The sequence below is a fragment of the Elaeis guineensis genome, chromosome 8, assembly GCF_000442705.2.
Source record: "Elaeis guineensis isolate ETL-2024a chromosome 8, EG11, whole genome shotgun sequence".
In the NCBI taxonomy this organism is placed as follows: domain Eukaryota; kingdom Viridiplantae; phylum Streptophyta; class Magnoliopsida; order Arecales; family Arecaceae; genus Elaeis; species Elaeis guineensis.
The window spans coordinates 130,743,544-130,758,095 of NC_026000.2; the positions used below are offsets into that span (position 1 = coordinate 130,743,544).

The 14,552-nt window shown below is 37.6% G+C and overlaps 1 protein-coding gene and 1 long non-coding RNA gene across 2 annotated transcripts; one reads left to right on the forward strand and one right to left on the reverse strand.

The window, feature by feature from the left end:
- Positions 1–544: 544 nt before the first annotated feature.
- LOC105034997 (alpha-humulene synthase) lies at positions 545–12,314 on the forward strand. Its single transcript, XM_010910374.4, is given in 9 exon segments — positions 545–731; positions 4,248–4,506; positions 4,580–4,873; positions 4,876–4,951; positions 5,998–6,077; positions 6,080–6,215; positions 7,178–7,316; positions 7,570–7,818; positions 11,780–12,314. Coding segments are annotated over 9 exon segments (1,665 nt in total). The 5' UTR covers positions 545–593; the 3' UTR covers positions 12,074–12,314.
- A 314-nt stretch (positions 12,315–12,628) lies between these two features.
- On the reverse strand, positions 12,629–13,472 carry LOC140851126 (uncharacterized). Its single transcript, XR_012133955.1, has 2 exons — positions 13,179–13,472; positions 12,629–13,006 (listed from the first exon to the last, which is right to left on the reverse strand). It is a non-coding gene; the product is annotated as an uncharacterized lncRNA (long non-coding RNA).
- Positions 13,473–14,552: the final 1,080 nt, after the last annotated feature.

A 14,552-nucleotide genomic window follows, 5' to 3' on the forward strand; every position in this document is an offset into this window, starting at 1 on the left:
AGACAACAATAATCCCAAATTCACATGGGCAAACATGGTGATTGATGCTCCTAACCAGCAACTGCAATATTTTTAGCACGAAGCACTAAATAGCTTATCTGTTTCATGTGCACGAATCTAGTATCTTAAAATAATATGTATCACTTTAGTACGACAAAAGGCTTCTTACAGAAGACCACGTGAACCCAAGCATTTCCAAGTTTGTCCTCTGCTATTGCACAACCAAAACAATAAATGATTGTATCACATGCATTTCCATGATTTTTTATCACAGTTCCCGACTTATATTGGATAGTTTGTCATTGTTTTTTGATGGACTATACGCGCGTATTTCATTTTATTTCTGAATTTGGATCCATCGAGAAAAAGAAGGTGATTGAGACCCCTCGCCTAATCCCACCTGATCCTTTAGTATACATTAATAGAAAAATTACTACATGATGGGATTCCGGACCCAGCGGTTGAGAGAGAAGCAATACACAGTTATGGGAGATATGGGTAGGTGCCATGAAAAATTACTATATATACACCCCTACTTTGTGTTACCCTAAACCAAGATCTTCACTTCCTGAAGTTCTATTCTATAGAGGAAGATGGAGGCTAATGGATCTACGCCCCATTCTTTAGTGCCATGCAGCAGTGATGAAACCATTCGCTTCACTGCAGACTTCCATCCTACCGTTTGGGGTGATTACTTCATTGAAAATTATCCATTACCTTCAAATCTTCAGGTTACCCCTCTCCCCTCCACACAAACTTTTTTTTTTTCTCTGAACCTATTAACAAACAATCATTGGAGAATTTTTTTTTCAACATTGTCTTGATGCTCTTTCTATTGATGCAAATTCTATGCTGGAGAGTTGTGATATAAATTCCAAATTCAAGATGGATAACTATGTGTTTTATTATATCACCATATATGACAGTGGCCAACAAAGGTGGGAGTGCCACTATCATGAGTCGAATTTCTCTCTTGATAAGTAAAGTGCATGTCAATAGGCTTGGATAAGTTCAATAAGAATCAAATGTCTCAAAATTTGTATGTTGAATATGTAGTGGGACTAGTGTAATCTGGGTATCTATTTAAAAATTTTCATGCATGGTTTGAAGATAAATTTGTCCAATAACCTATCCAAAACCTTGGGTGCTTATAGCTTGACATATCTCATTGGCTAATTATATAGGTATACTAACTTGCGAAACGTATCTCTCTCTATATTCATTACTCCTACAGGAGCTACAGCTCTGCACAAGAGTCCCTATATGGCTTGACAAATTAAACCTAAATAAGGTGGTGATGGAAAGCAATTGCCTCACCCTACTTGAGGGTTTTGATGTTGGGTTAGGACATCCCTCGTGGTATTTATACCCATATTAAGAGATTTTAGATCATCAAAAGTCACTGCATCATTAATCATAGAGATGGATGCCATCAAATATAGTAGGTTGCATTAGGTGCCAAATATGGTGCATCATACTAGGATGCCAAGTAGTGTCTGTCTCCATGATGGGATGACATGTTGGCTATTGAGAGTTGTACAGTACTCTATGGTACAAAACATGAAGTACAAAGGATCCCAACTTATAAAGGACTTGTCAAAGGCTAGCTTTAGAATTTGAAGCCATTAGCTTTATATATATCTATTTGGAAGCAAATCAAGCTACTGATATAGAATAGCAAACTGGCAAGCAGTAGCAGAGCATCATGATTTGGCGAATGTTATATTTTCATGTATATGAATCTAAATAAATAAATAAACTAATAATAGGATAATAGAATGTCTATGAGATACTAAACTAAGCACTTGAGATTATTTTGAATTTTAGACTAAGATGTTGAATGAATTGACATGCACGGATATTATTATTCATTTTTAACCACTATCTAAACCCTTTTTCATTTATCTATACATGCATACATATATGCACACATACACTATGTACTAAGTGAACGAGATAAATTTTATTTTAAATCCCACTTATCAAGTTTTCTGATCAGAATATAAGAAGTTACAAATATAATCTACAAGCATCTCAATTGTTTTATGCCTCTATCCCTCATCTATATGGTTTCTTCTAGGCATCCTAAACCAGCTTGGACTCCTTTTTTTAAAAAAAAAAAGAATTTCTATCCATCTCTCATCCAGATCTCCGACCCATTGGACTCTATTTAAAATTTAAAAAACAAACTGATGACATTGGTGCTCTTTCTTTAATTCATATATTTTATCTCTATTATTCTCCAACTCCTTTGAACTCTTTTCATTTATCAAGAAAGTTGGTGCTTATCGTCCATGCTTCTAGAGCTCAAATATTCTTTTCTCTATTAAGCTTCTCTTTCTCAAATTGAATGTGCTATACTTTTATTATATTTGTTCAACAAAACAAACCATGGACATCCTCATTGATTAGTAGAGGGTGTTTGCATGCATTTTTTGCTATCTTGCCTCATTTAATACTTCTCCCTATATAAAGAGAACTTTAGGCAATTCACCATCACCCAAAGTTCTAATCATCTCATGGCTTTGGATGCTTGGACTCCCAATTAACATGCTTCCCATCCACCCATTATATGTAATCACATAAAAGGAAACATAGGTAAAATAAAAAAGGTGTTCGTTATCCCAAAAATGGTGACTCTAAACCTTCAATCTCAGTTAACATGTCACATGTTATGGACTTTGGAAGTCACGTGACCAAATCTGACAAAATTTATCAAGAAAGCTGAACATAAAATATATAGAAATCCCTAATTTTTCAAAATTGGTATAATCTTAATAATGAACTTTTCATGTATTTTTTCTTCTCCCTAAAAACATGCACCATTTTTGAATGAATAGTTTTGAATTAAAAAAGAAATAACTACTAATAGAAGTTTTTCATGTGGAAGGAAGGATAAAGACTTCATTTTAAACAGATAATCTATTTATTTGTACCAAAAAACATAGAAAAGCTCAAGGCTAAGGGGTTAAAGAATTCATTTTAAATAGATAATCTATCTATTTCAAATCACTCCCACTCCTCAAATCACCATCCAACATGGTGATAGAAAATCTACTTGAGGATGCATTTCCAACATTACTCTTAAAATATATTAACCAAAATATCCTCACGATTGAGAGACTTTTGGGAAGAGAAAATTATTTTTTTTACCATGATATTTTTTACATGCATGTAGGGTGGATAGTTGAGGCATCTTCTCCATAGAAGGGAAGAAAAGGAATGCACGCGAGAACTTGAGGGTGCCATCTACGGAAGGGAAAGAAATCCTTCCTTGTCTTATCATGCTGATTAGAAAGAGAAAAAATTTATTTGGTTTTGTTCTAAAATTTTCTACCCCAATCCTCAATCCCAACTCCCAAACAAGTTATCCAGAATATTTTTGATATTATATAGTCAGCGATCTTGAATTTCCGTAGCATACTAAATAAGTAGCTTGTACATATCCAAAAATCTTTAATTACTGTACTATGGCAAACCAAACATAGTGATCTTAGATTACTGGAAATTAGATCATCTCAAGATTTGGATCACCAGCGATCTTGGATTACCATGGTGATCCAAGTTGGATCACCAAACACCTCCTAAGAAACTTATATCCTAGAATTGAAAAAGTAAACCTTATATCCTAGAATTGAAAAGGTCTTAACCACAAAGCTACAACTTATATTATTAGCCCATAAAATAGTTTATATAACTTATTAACATTTATTCATATCATTAAATAAGTAATGCTAAGAGTATATATGTACAATAACAGATTTTATAGAATTGGTTTGACTAAAGCAAGCTCTGTATCAAAATTAAAAATTTTAAATTTAGCAATAATTTTTCAAAATCTCATAAATTATGATATTACTTACTAGCATATCAATTAAATGCCACAATAGTAGTTTTGATTTCTAGCACTTTATAAAAATATAAATTTATAATGGTATTTATGATAATGTATAGCTAATAAAAAAATACTTGTTGATAGATAGAGATATTTTTACCATTATGCAGTAAAAAAAAAGAATTTAATGGCATATAATAAAAAATTCTACAAGAAACTTGCCGCTAAAAGTCCATTTTGTCATAGTATATTTTAGTAGTAATAAAAATGTCAGCTACGAAAGTTTTAGGTCTAGCTCAATTTCTCATTCAGGTGGGGTTTCAGGTTACTTAACCAAATTCAAATGTATAGTTTCTAGGATCAATGTTGTAACATCATTTCTCTCTTCATAATATTGATTGTATATTTGCAGAAGTCAGAGGCATGCGTCATCAAAAGGATTGGAGAACTAAAAGAGGAAGTAAAGAGTTTGCTTAAAAATGCTAATGATGACTTACAAAAGATGGAATTAATTGATGCACTTCAACGCCTTGGTATGGCATATCACTTTGAAAAGGAGATAGATGAGATACTAAACCAAATTTATAATGTCCATATTGATGGTGAAAGTTTGCATGTTGTTGCCCTTCACTTTCGACTCCTAAGACAACATGGCTATAATGTACCTGCAAGTAAGCAATTTTCTAATATTGTTGTTGTTCTTCTTTTATATTTACTCACATAAGATGCACAAACTTTATATAGATGTTTTTAACAAGTTCAAAGAAGTTGAAGGAGGTTTCAAGGCCACCTTAAGAAATGATATGAAGGGTTTGTTAAGCCTATATGAAGCTGCTTATCTTGGAATCCTAGAAGAGGATATATTAGACGAAGCACTTAATTTTGCAAAAGTACATCTCAAGTCCATGGAAAGCCAGACAAGACCACCTCTTGCAGCACAAATATTAGATGCCTTTGAGATGCCTTTATATAGAAGAATGGGGAGGTTAGAGGCAAAGAATTATATCTCCATTTACCAAGAAGATGAGGGACAAATTAATCCGTACTGGAACTTGCAAAGTTGGATTTTCATATGTTGCAGTCAATTCATAGAGAAGAAATTAGGAGCATCTCCATGTAAGTTTCCATCTATCAAGTTACATACATCAGGTTGTTGACTAGGTTAATTTATCATCATTTGTTTTAGATCATGAATTATTTGTTGATGCTTGGGGCATATACATATTTATTAGTCTCCTTCTTGGAAGGATAATATCTCTTAGATTATTGTCGCAATAGGTCATCTAATTGATTCAAAGTTTGGCTACACCTGAACATATATTTCCTAAAAAATATATGGAAACCTAGAAACTAAATGATTGTTAGTTCTTGATAAACTTACATGAATTCTGCATGTATATGAAAGCTTGCATTTGTGAGTACACGAAAACAAGTCTTATATTCAAATGATTTTGAAATTGTATCTAATCCATATACATATGCATATTCCAAGTTAGATTAGTATCATGCATACTAATTGAATCTAGATAAGTAAAATTTTGATTTAATATAACTATCCAAATTATGCTTTTTTGGAAAAATATGTCAAGGATGCCACCACCAATGTTCAAACCATGGACCCATACCAAGTAGAGTAGGGTATCAACTGGCTTAGATAAAACTGGTTGATTGTCTAGGGTGTTCTTATGGATTTGATCTAAGCAAGAACTATCTAATATTTATATTAATCTATACCCAAATTATTTAGGATTTATTCAAGAAACTTTATGGTCTACAAGTTAATTGTCATCGGAACTCCTTGTTAATGTTAGACAAATTCTCCATATTTTTTTACCAAGTAAAATCTTAATATTTTGTTAAAGAATTTTCATGTATTAGTGACTTAAGCCATATGTTAATTTAAGTGTTACTTATTTTTAATAAAAATATTGTAAATAAAAAATCATAACTCTTTTATTTATTTATTTATCCATTTATCCATTAATTCTTTTATCTATTTTTGGTGAACTTTTTTACCCATGTTACTGTATGTGATGTTGCATCAACTTAAGTATTTTCTCTCAGCATTGATCTTACATCATGCATTTTTAGAGCACTTTGATTTTGTTAGGATTGCAATTCTATTTAATGTGAATCTGGCATACTTTGTACATCTCACACAGCTGGTGGAAAGCACTTGGCCTTGCAAAAAAGCTAACCTTCTACAGGGATAGAATGGTCGAGGGTTATTTTTGGACTCTTGGATATATTTTGAGCCTCGTTACTCTAGAGCTCGAATTTATTTGATGAAAGTGATTGCTTTACTGACAATCAGTGATGATATCTATGATGCTTATGGCACATTAGAGGAGCTTCAAGCACTTACAGAAGTAATTCAAAGGTTTGAATATCCTATTAGCACTTGGAAGAATTCTTTTTTTCCAAAAGTACTTGAAAGTTGAATAGATTATAAGCGTACATAAAAATAAAAGCTAATTGTGAAGAATTAAATAGCATTGATCTTTCTATGCAAGATATTTAAAAAAATTATGCAAGCAAAATCCTAGATAAAGCAAACTCTAGGAGTTGGATTCCACACTCTCAATTACACAAAACATTTTGAGATACCAAAATGGAATTAGATCTTGACCCCTAACCCTTTGAATATGTAGGGAGTATTTGATTCTTAGATACTATCTTAAGCTCTCTCGACTCCAACTCCTCAAATACCAACAAATGATTACTACTTCTTAAATACCATTTGAAGCTCTTTGTGTTGTATTTTTCATATATGTGCTATATCTGCAAAGCACATACAAAGATCTAGTAGATAATTATAGAAAAGAACCCATGGGATGGACGTCTATGAGCCTGTTTTGTACTACCACCATAGCCTCTACCACAATACTGCCACCATCATCTCTACAGCCACCACATTATTGGTATCCTCACCACAACCACCATCATTGCTGCCACTATCACATCTATGACCCCTGCAATATCTACCACCTCCATTTTCTTATTTTTGTTGTTAAAATTTATTAACTATATCAACATATTTATACTTTTAAAATTCAAAATAAATAGAAATATTTTTTATTTTGATTTTTGAAATAAGAAAGATAAAAGTGATGCCAAATGGAATATGTCCTTTGTGTTGTTTTCTATTTTGCTCTAAAACTGTAAGGCCAATTAATAATTAAAGAGAAGCTGAGCAGCCAAGTCTCACGTTCTCATGCAATTGTATTGGCTGCCGCATCTATGAAACTTGGGAGAGAATCCATCATATAATTCCTAGTCTACCCTTCTAAATTGATTCTGTGAAAACTTCATCTTGACTATAGTAGATGTACCTGCATGCAGGTGGGACATAGAGGCAGCGAATCAGCTAGAGGAGGTCTCTAAACTCTACTTCCTTAATCTATATAACACATTCAAGGAATTTGAAGATGAACTTGCAGAGGAAGGAAACTCCTATAGAGTGGACTATCTCAAAGAATCAGTACAATTACTTCCTTTATCAAATTATCAAGCTCTTATTTTACATAATTTTAGTCGAAAAATAACTGATGTTTCTTGGATCTTTGTTGGCTATTAATCTTTCTCTTCCTGATGTACATCTACAAAATTCACAATCTACATTAGCTGTTTCATGTTTCATATAATATTTCTTGGGAAGAGAATTATTGTTTGAGTTACTCTGAGAAAACATGTAAAGATTTGCTTAGTTTTGTTGAGGTTTGAATATGATGCAGATCAAGGAAGCATCAAGGGCTTGTATGGAAGAAGCCAAATGGAGGGATAAAGGTTACGTGCCACCTCTCAAAGAATATCTGACTGTTTCAACGATCTCTTGTTGTTTTGCTGTGCTATCCTGTGCTTCTTTTGTTGGCATGGGGGAAGAAGCAACAAAAGAGGCATTTGAGTGGCTTACGAGCCTCCCAAGAATCATAAAGGCTACTTCCTCAATCTTTCGGCTCCTTAATGATGTTGCATCCAATGAGGTAACAGTGTTTCCAAGTTACTAATCTCTCAGTTTTAGCTAAACCATTCTCAGGCTACAGATGAGTTGAACAGTTTAACCTTGATAATCTTGGTACCAACCTGACATGAGCTTATGCAAAGATGAGTTTTAAGCTTCCAGTTCAGCCTGTGATCCACTTGAGCAAGCTGGTTCTAGAGGTGAATGGTAGGCATGAATTTTTATAAGCTAATTAAAGGCATGTGGAACATGCCTTATTTATTCACCGAGCCCCAGGATGCAGCGCTAGTGTTGGGGATGTCTAGTTAGGACACCATACCAGAGGATCTTTTAGATACCATGCTCGGTGTAGCAGGAAGAAAGAAGAAACAAAAACAGAAACACAATCAAATACGTAGATCAACCAAAAGGCTCGCTTCCATGAGGCATGCAAGTTTCACTATGAAAAAAAATTACAAGAGAAGATCACACCCTCAATCCTCATACATCCAATCTCTCCCTCATAAAAAGCTCTTCCTCACAAAAGCTTTCTCTCTAGGAAGATCTCCCGAATCTCTGAAGCGATCGCTGTCCACTATCTGACAGTCTATCTGAAGTCCCTACTTCTACTCTCTGTCGGCATCCCTCCAGGGTTTGTTGCCCTTGCTGCTGGACTCTGCTCAGGGTCTGCTGCCCCTGCTGCTAGACTCTGCTCATGACTGCTGCTTGTCGGGGTTCACTGCTGACTGCGCACACCATTGTTCCTCTCTGTTTCACCACAAGGCTATTTATAAGCCTAAATCCCTGATTTAACTTGATTTAGGAGTCCTGACAGCACCCAAACACATCTCCCAGTGTCAGATCATGCCCGCAGCCCATGCCATCCGTCCGTCTGCTCGTGCGTTGGTCCATCAAAATCCCAAAAGACCGTGACAAGCTCCCTCCGAAACACCGTCGGTCCACCATAGACTGCGTGAAATGCTAGGGAAACAAGCGCACGGTCAATGTGCCTCTCCATGAACCACGGTCCGCGGTGGACCATGGTACACAACTGCCCTCGCACGCTCGTTCACGCTCATCGTCTTGGGCCGGCAAGTGTGCCCACGTTCACTGGGCTTGGGTTGCATGCCCATCGGCCCGGCTGCACCGTCGCCAGCCTACCGTCGGCCTTCACCACCCTGTGGGCTATGCCACCTGCTCCGGACTTCTCTCGCACGTAACTTTACCGTCTGGACTCTGTTTGGGCTAATCTTGGGCTCATTAGACTCTATTCATCATCGCAAACCTTGCTGTGGGCTCCTTATGGATCGAATCTCGAGATATATTTCTTAATAATCTTCATCTCAACTTGACATTCAGCCTCCTCCAAACTCTGAGAGTTTTTAGATCTTCTCGCCCCTATATCTAGGGACAATCGCTTGCTGATCATAGATGGATAAACATGGGAGTGGAGCTAGGCCGCTCGATCCCATCTCCATCATATGTTATGCTCCTCCTGATCTGAGACCTACTCAGGGTATCCTCCTGCGGCAATAAGAATCTCATCCAGTGATATCACCTCTCATCCTCTCAAGTCTCACATCTTGTGCCCGATCCACCTCCATCTAGAGCTCTACCTCACTCTGTACTCTTTCTGACTCTGAAGCTCCACCTCATATTGGGCTTCTCATCAGTTAGTAACATCCTCTTATCCTTTACTTCCTCTCTAATATCACTCTATCGCTGTGCAACACCTTCAGGATTCCTCCACCAGCTACCGTCCTGTAGCCTTTCAAATTCAGTCTGCTCAATGAGATAAAATTTTATTTGAAATTGGATATGTATCAGACCTCTCTCAATCTCCTCATTGCACCATCATGTGTCCTCCAGCTGACTATCCCAATGCCTCTGATCGCACAGCTCGATCCATCTGATAGATAAACAGTGCCCTCACTGCTCTCTAAGGAGTCAAACTGCTCCTCTCTGCAACATACATGATAGGTGCATGCAGAATCTAAAATTTACTGCTCAAAAAAAATAGATACCTCATCAGATATCTCTAGAACATCATCCTCTGACTCACTACTGGCCGTCACTGCAATAGCACTCATCCGATCCCTGAGTTGAGAGCAATCTCTAGCTAGATACCCTAATTCATCACATCGATAACATCTGATCTTGCTCAAGTCCTTCATCCTGGACTTAGACTGTCCTCGTCATGATCTCCTATCGCTCCGTCTGCCACCTCCTGCTCCTGCAGAAATCGCCAAAGCTGAACTACCATCGGAGCTCGAAGTTGGATTCTCTCTCCTAAAAACCTCATTCTGGAGAATCACTACGGTGACCTCATCTATCTTGATGGTGTTCTTCCCCACTAGAAGAGCAGTCATCAAGGACATATATGAAGGGAAAAGCAATGCTAGCAAGATCAGTGTCTTGGTCTTCTCCTCAACTTTCTCGCCAATACTGAGGAGATCGGTGAGGATCTTCTGAAAGTGGCTGAGATGCTCCTGCACACTCTGTCCCTCAGTCATCCATAGCTGGTAGAACTATTCTAGAGGAAGAGAGTGTTGGTGAGAGACTTCACTATATACAATGCCTCGAGCTTCGACCATATCACAGTCGGAAAAGTCTCACCAAGTATATGTATCACCACCTCATCTGCTAAGTACAAATGGACTGTACTCACCGTCTGTATTTGTAGCTGCCTCTAATCCTGTATCTCCATGGTAGTCGACTTCTCCTCACAAAAGAGAGCATTGATCAATCTTTATTGGATGAGCACGTCTTTCATCCTCGCTTGCCACAAAGAAAAATTATTCTTTCCATCAAACTTGTTGATGTCTACCTTAATTGAGCCCGTCTTCTCCATCTTCAATCTTGATCACTACCGCCGCAACCTGCATCCTGGTACCACCTCGCTCTAATACCATTTGTTGGGCATGTCTGATCAAGACACCACACTACAGAACCATTTCAATACCATGCTCGATGCAGCAAAAAAAAAAGAAATAAAAATAGAAACATAATTAAATACGTGGATCAGCCAAAGGGTTCGCCTCCATGGGACATGCAAGCTTCACTATAAAAAAGAAAAAATTACAAGACGAGATCATATCCTCAATCTTCGTACATCTAATCTCTCCTTCACAAGAAGCTCTCCCTCACAAAAGCTCTCTCTCTAGGAAGATCTCTTGAAATCCTGAAGCGATAGCTGTCTGCTGCTTGACAGTTTGTCTGAAGTCTTTGCTTCTACTCTTTGTCGGTGTCCCTCCAGAGTCTGCTGCCTCTGCTGCTAGACTCTGCTCACGGCCGCTGCTTGTCTGGGTTCACTGCTGACTGCGCACACCACTATTCCTCTTAGTTTCACCACAGGGCAGTTTATAAGCCTAAATCCCTGATTTGACTTGATTTAGGAGTCCTGATAGCACCCAGACATGTCTCCCAGTGTCAGATCACGCCCGCAGCCCATGTCATCCGTTTGTTCGCATGCTAGTCCACTGAAATACCAAAAGATCATGAGAAACTCTCTCCAAAACGTCACCGGTCCACCATGGACTATGCGAAACACTAAGGAAGTGTGTGCGCGGTCCATGCGCCTCTCCATGAACCGCAGTCCATGGTGGACCACAGTACACCACTGCCCTCACGCGCTCACCCACGCACGTCGCACTGGGCCGGCCTGCGTGCCTGGTGCACCTATGTGCTGGGCCTGGGTCGCACGCCCGCCGGCCTGATTGTGCCGCCGGCCTGCTGTCGGCCTCCGCCACCCCGTGGGCCATGCCATCTGCTATGGACTTTTCTCACACGTAACTTCACCGTTTGGATTCTGTTTGGGCTGATTTTGGGCTCGTTGGACTTCGTTCGTCGCCGCGAACCTTGCTCTGGGCTCCTTATAGACCGAATAGCTAGTTTGCCTATATTCTAAATAAACTAATCCTATATGTATGTTTTATTCTTCATGAATTCCAGGTTGTTTTGTATAATTATTACTTTAGTTACACATTTTTTTCTAAATCATGTAGTTTGAACAAGAGAGGAATCATGTCTCATCAGCAGTCCAATGCTACATTAAAGAGCATGGCGCTTCGGTGCAAGGGGCATGTGAGAAGCTATTGGGAATGATTGAAGAAGAATGGAAAATTCTGAACAACGAGTGTCTTAATATGACTGCCATGCCAAAGTCTTTGATCATGCCAATCATCAACAATGCACGAACAATTGAAACCATGTACAGGAAGTCTGATTCATACACGCACGCTTCAACTACAATGAAAGATCGTATCACATTATTGCTAGTCGAGCCCATTTCCTTCTGATCAGAAGGAAATGGTGAGTTCATATTACAGATCAGTCTACCTATCTGATCACCTGCCTATCAATGACATGGTATATTTGGATTTTCCTGTTGTTAGTCTTTCTTGTGTGAGGGAGAATAAGTGCTCTGTTTCCATATCTCTTCTTGGTATCCCATAGGGTGTGTAATCATCTAAAACAAGTACTTATTGTTGTCATATGAGCAAGTTAATTCTCAATAAAGATGTGTGATTTATAATTTAATTATCTTGACTATGTCAACAAGTTTAGAAAAAATATTGTTGTATAACTCGAGCAACAAGCAGCAATAAGTAACAAGGGAGGGCATTATTTGAAACCTTCTTTGAATTGTGACGGTGTGCAAGTGCAAGAGAAGGTGAGAGGTTCATCCTGACATTCCAGAAGAGCAATTTGTTCTTCAGCCGGGGTACAGGTAACTGTTAGAAATGGAAGCACTGATTTTTATTGGAGGAGCAGTACTGACGAGAAAGCACCTTTCAGCGATCATGGTGGGAAAAACAGAAAAGAAAAAAAAAAAAAAAAAAGAAGGAAAGATCTTTCAACAAGTTATATATTATAAATACGGTGACAGTACAACTTGTCTAGATGAGCATCACAAATGCATCTGACTGTGATATTACAAGCAGATGTAGAAGAACATCAAATGTGATGGCAAATTAAGAGGTGCAGCAATTGGATGATGATTAGCTTGTTATCAAGGATGGAGAAGTTTGTTTACATACTCTGCTTCATCTTTTGAGCAACGAGCTTCCTGACCCTTTCTCAGCTGTCAGATCTGATAATTTCTAGCAAGGAGTGCAGGTCTCTAGCAGTTTCTGCTTCAGCAAATGTGAAGCTTGATAATCATCTCTCATGAGATTCATCAGAGTAGTGCTAAAGCAGCTCCAGCAGGACTGGTATCAGATGGTTTTTCCCTGAAGTTCCAAATTAGATCATTTAGTTTCTTCTCTTAATTATCCCAACCAAAGTAACAGTTACACCCGAAAATTTAACCCCAGAAATAGTCATCATTCACGAACGACATAATAACAGATCAATGGAGGATTTAAATATTCACGAGCAGAGGAAGTAGATACAGTTCATTACCTAAGAGGTGCAGGCAACCAAGTAGAGCTGGGCAGGCTGTCCATGTCCATTCACTAGGTAGAAGCCAAGATATGTCAAGGATAAGCTTGCAAAATAGGGAGGCATTTCCAGGACAAACTGCTTGTTACAGATGACCTCGTGGACCCAAGCATTTCCTATTTTGTTCTGTGCTTTTGGACAATCGAAAAGAAAATATAAGTTTCAGCCTCAAGAATTTCCCATTATTTGGTTCGCTTCTTTTGGACAACAAAAACAAATAGAAGTTTCAGTAAAGAGGTGTTAACTGGAAGATCACAAGATGCAATTATCAACCATGCAGTGGTTATGTCACGCCCCCGACCCGAGATTTGTGAATCGAGGGTCGCGGCAACCGCCGCATACTCATAGAAAACTCTTCCCATAAGCATGCAAGGCATCTTATCATGCTATCCTAAAACAACAGCGGAATAATTATTCAATAATTTAAATCCAAAACATAACGACCTAAAATTTTTTTTTTTTTCTTTAATATCTCAATAAATTCAACAATAATTCAAAGGCTTTGCATCAAATTCAATAAGCCTTCCAACCTAAAATAAAAATACGAAGATTCTGCTTCTGATCACTCCTCTATTCATATCTTGTATCATCTTAATTCCTCAACATCTGTAAAAACAGTAAAATAAGAGGTAATGAGCTAGACAGCCCAGTAAGCAACGATCACTTCTCAACAGATTTCATCAGGCATATAAGTAAATAATCATTTATAGAAAATAAGCATATAGAGTTCATCAATTCAAAATCAATTTCAATTATGCAATATAATTCATGCCAAATTCATTTCTTTTTTTCAAAATTTCAAGTTTCTTTCGGGATTTCAATTTCTTTTGTTCTTCAATTTCTTTTCGTCAACCATGAGCTATGACCACATTATCCCTGTGGCAGGGTCATAATACCGCGTATCTGCTTGCGGTGGGCTGCGAATCATCTGGCAGCCAAGTCCTTTGGAATCGCTGGTCTAACTGGCGGTTTTGTCGCTGGTCTATCTGGCGACATATCGCTGGTCTTACTGGCGACATAAATCCTCAGGACAGTCAATTGCCAACGTATATGCCCCCGTTGGCGGGGTCCTCAACACAGTCAGGTTGTCAATTCTTATTGTTTCTTATATCATAATTCTTCATAAATCATGTTTCATATTCTAATTTCGATAATAAAACATATAATCATGTAGTATCGAAATCAATCAATATAATGCATCATGAAATCAATATATTCAATCATGCTTCATCATAACATTTCAAATAAGATATTTTCATAACAAAAATACCATTCATCCAATTCATGCATCGTTTCATAAATCATATCAGAAGAATACACTATAATTTGCCGATG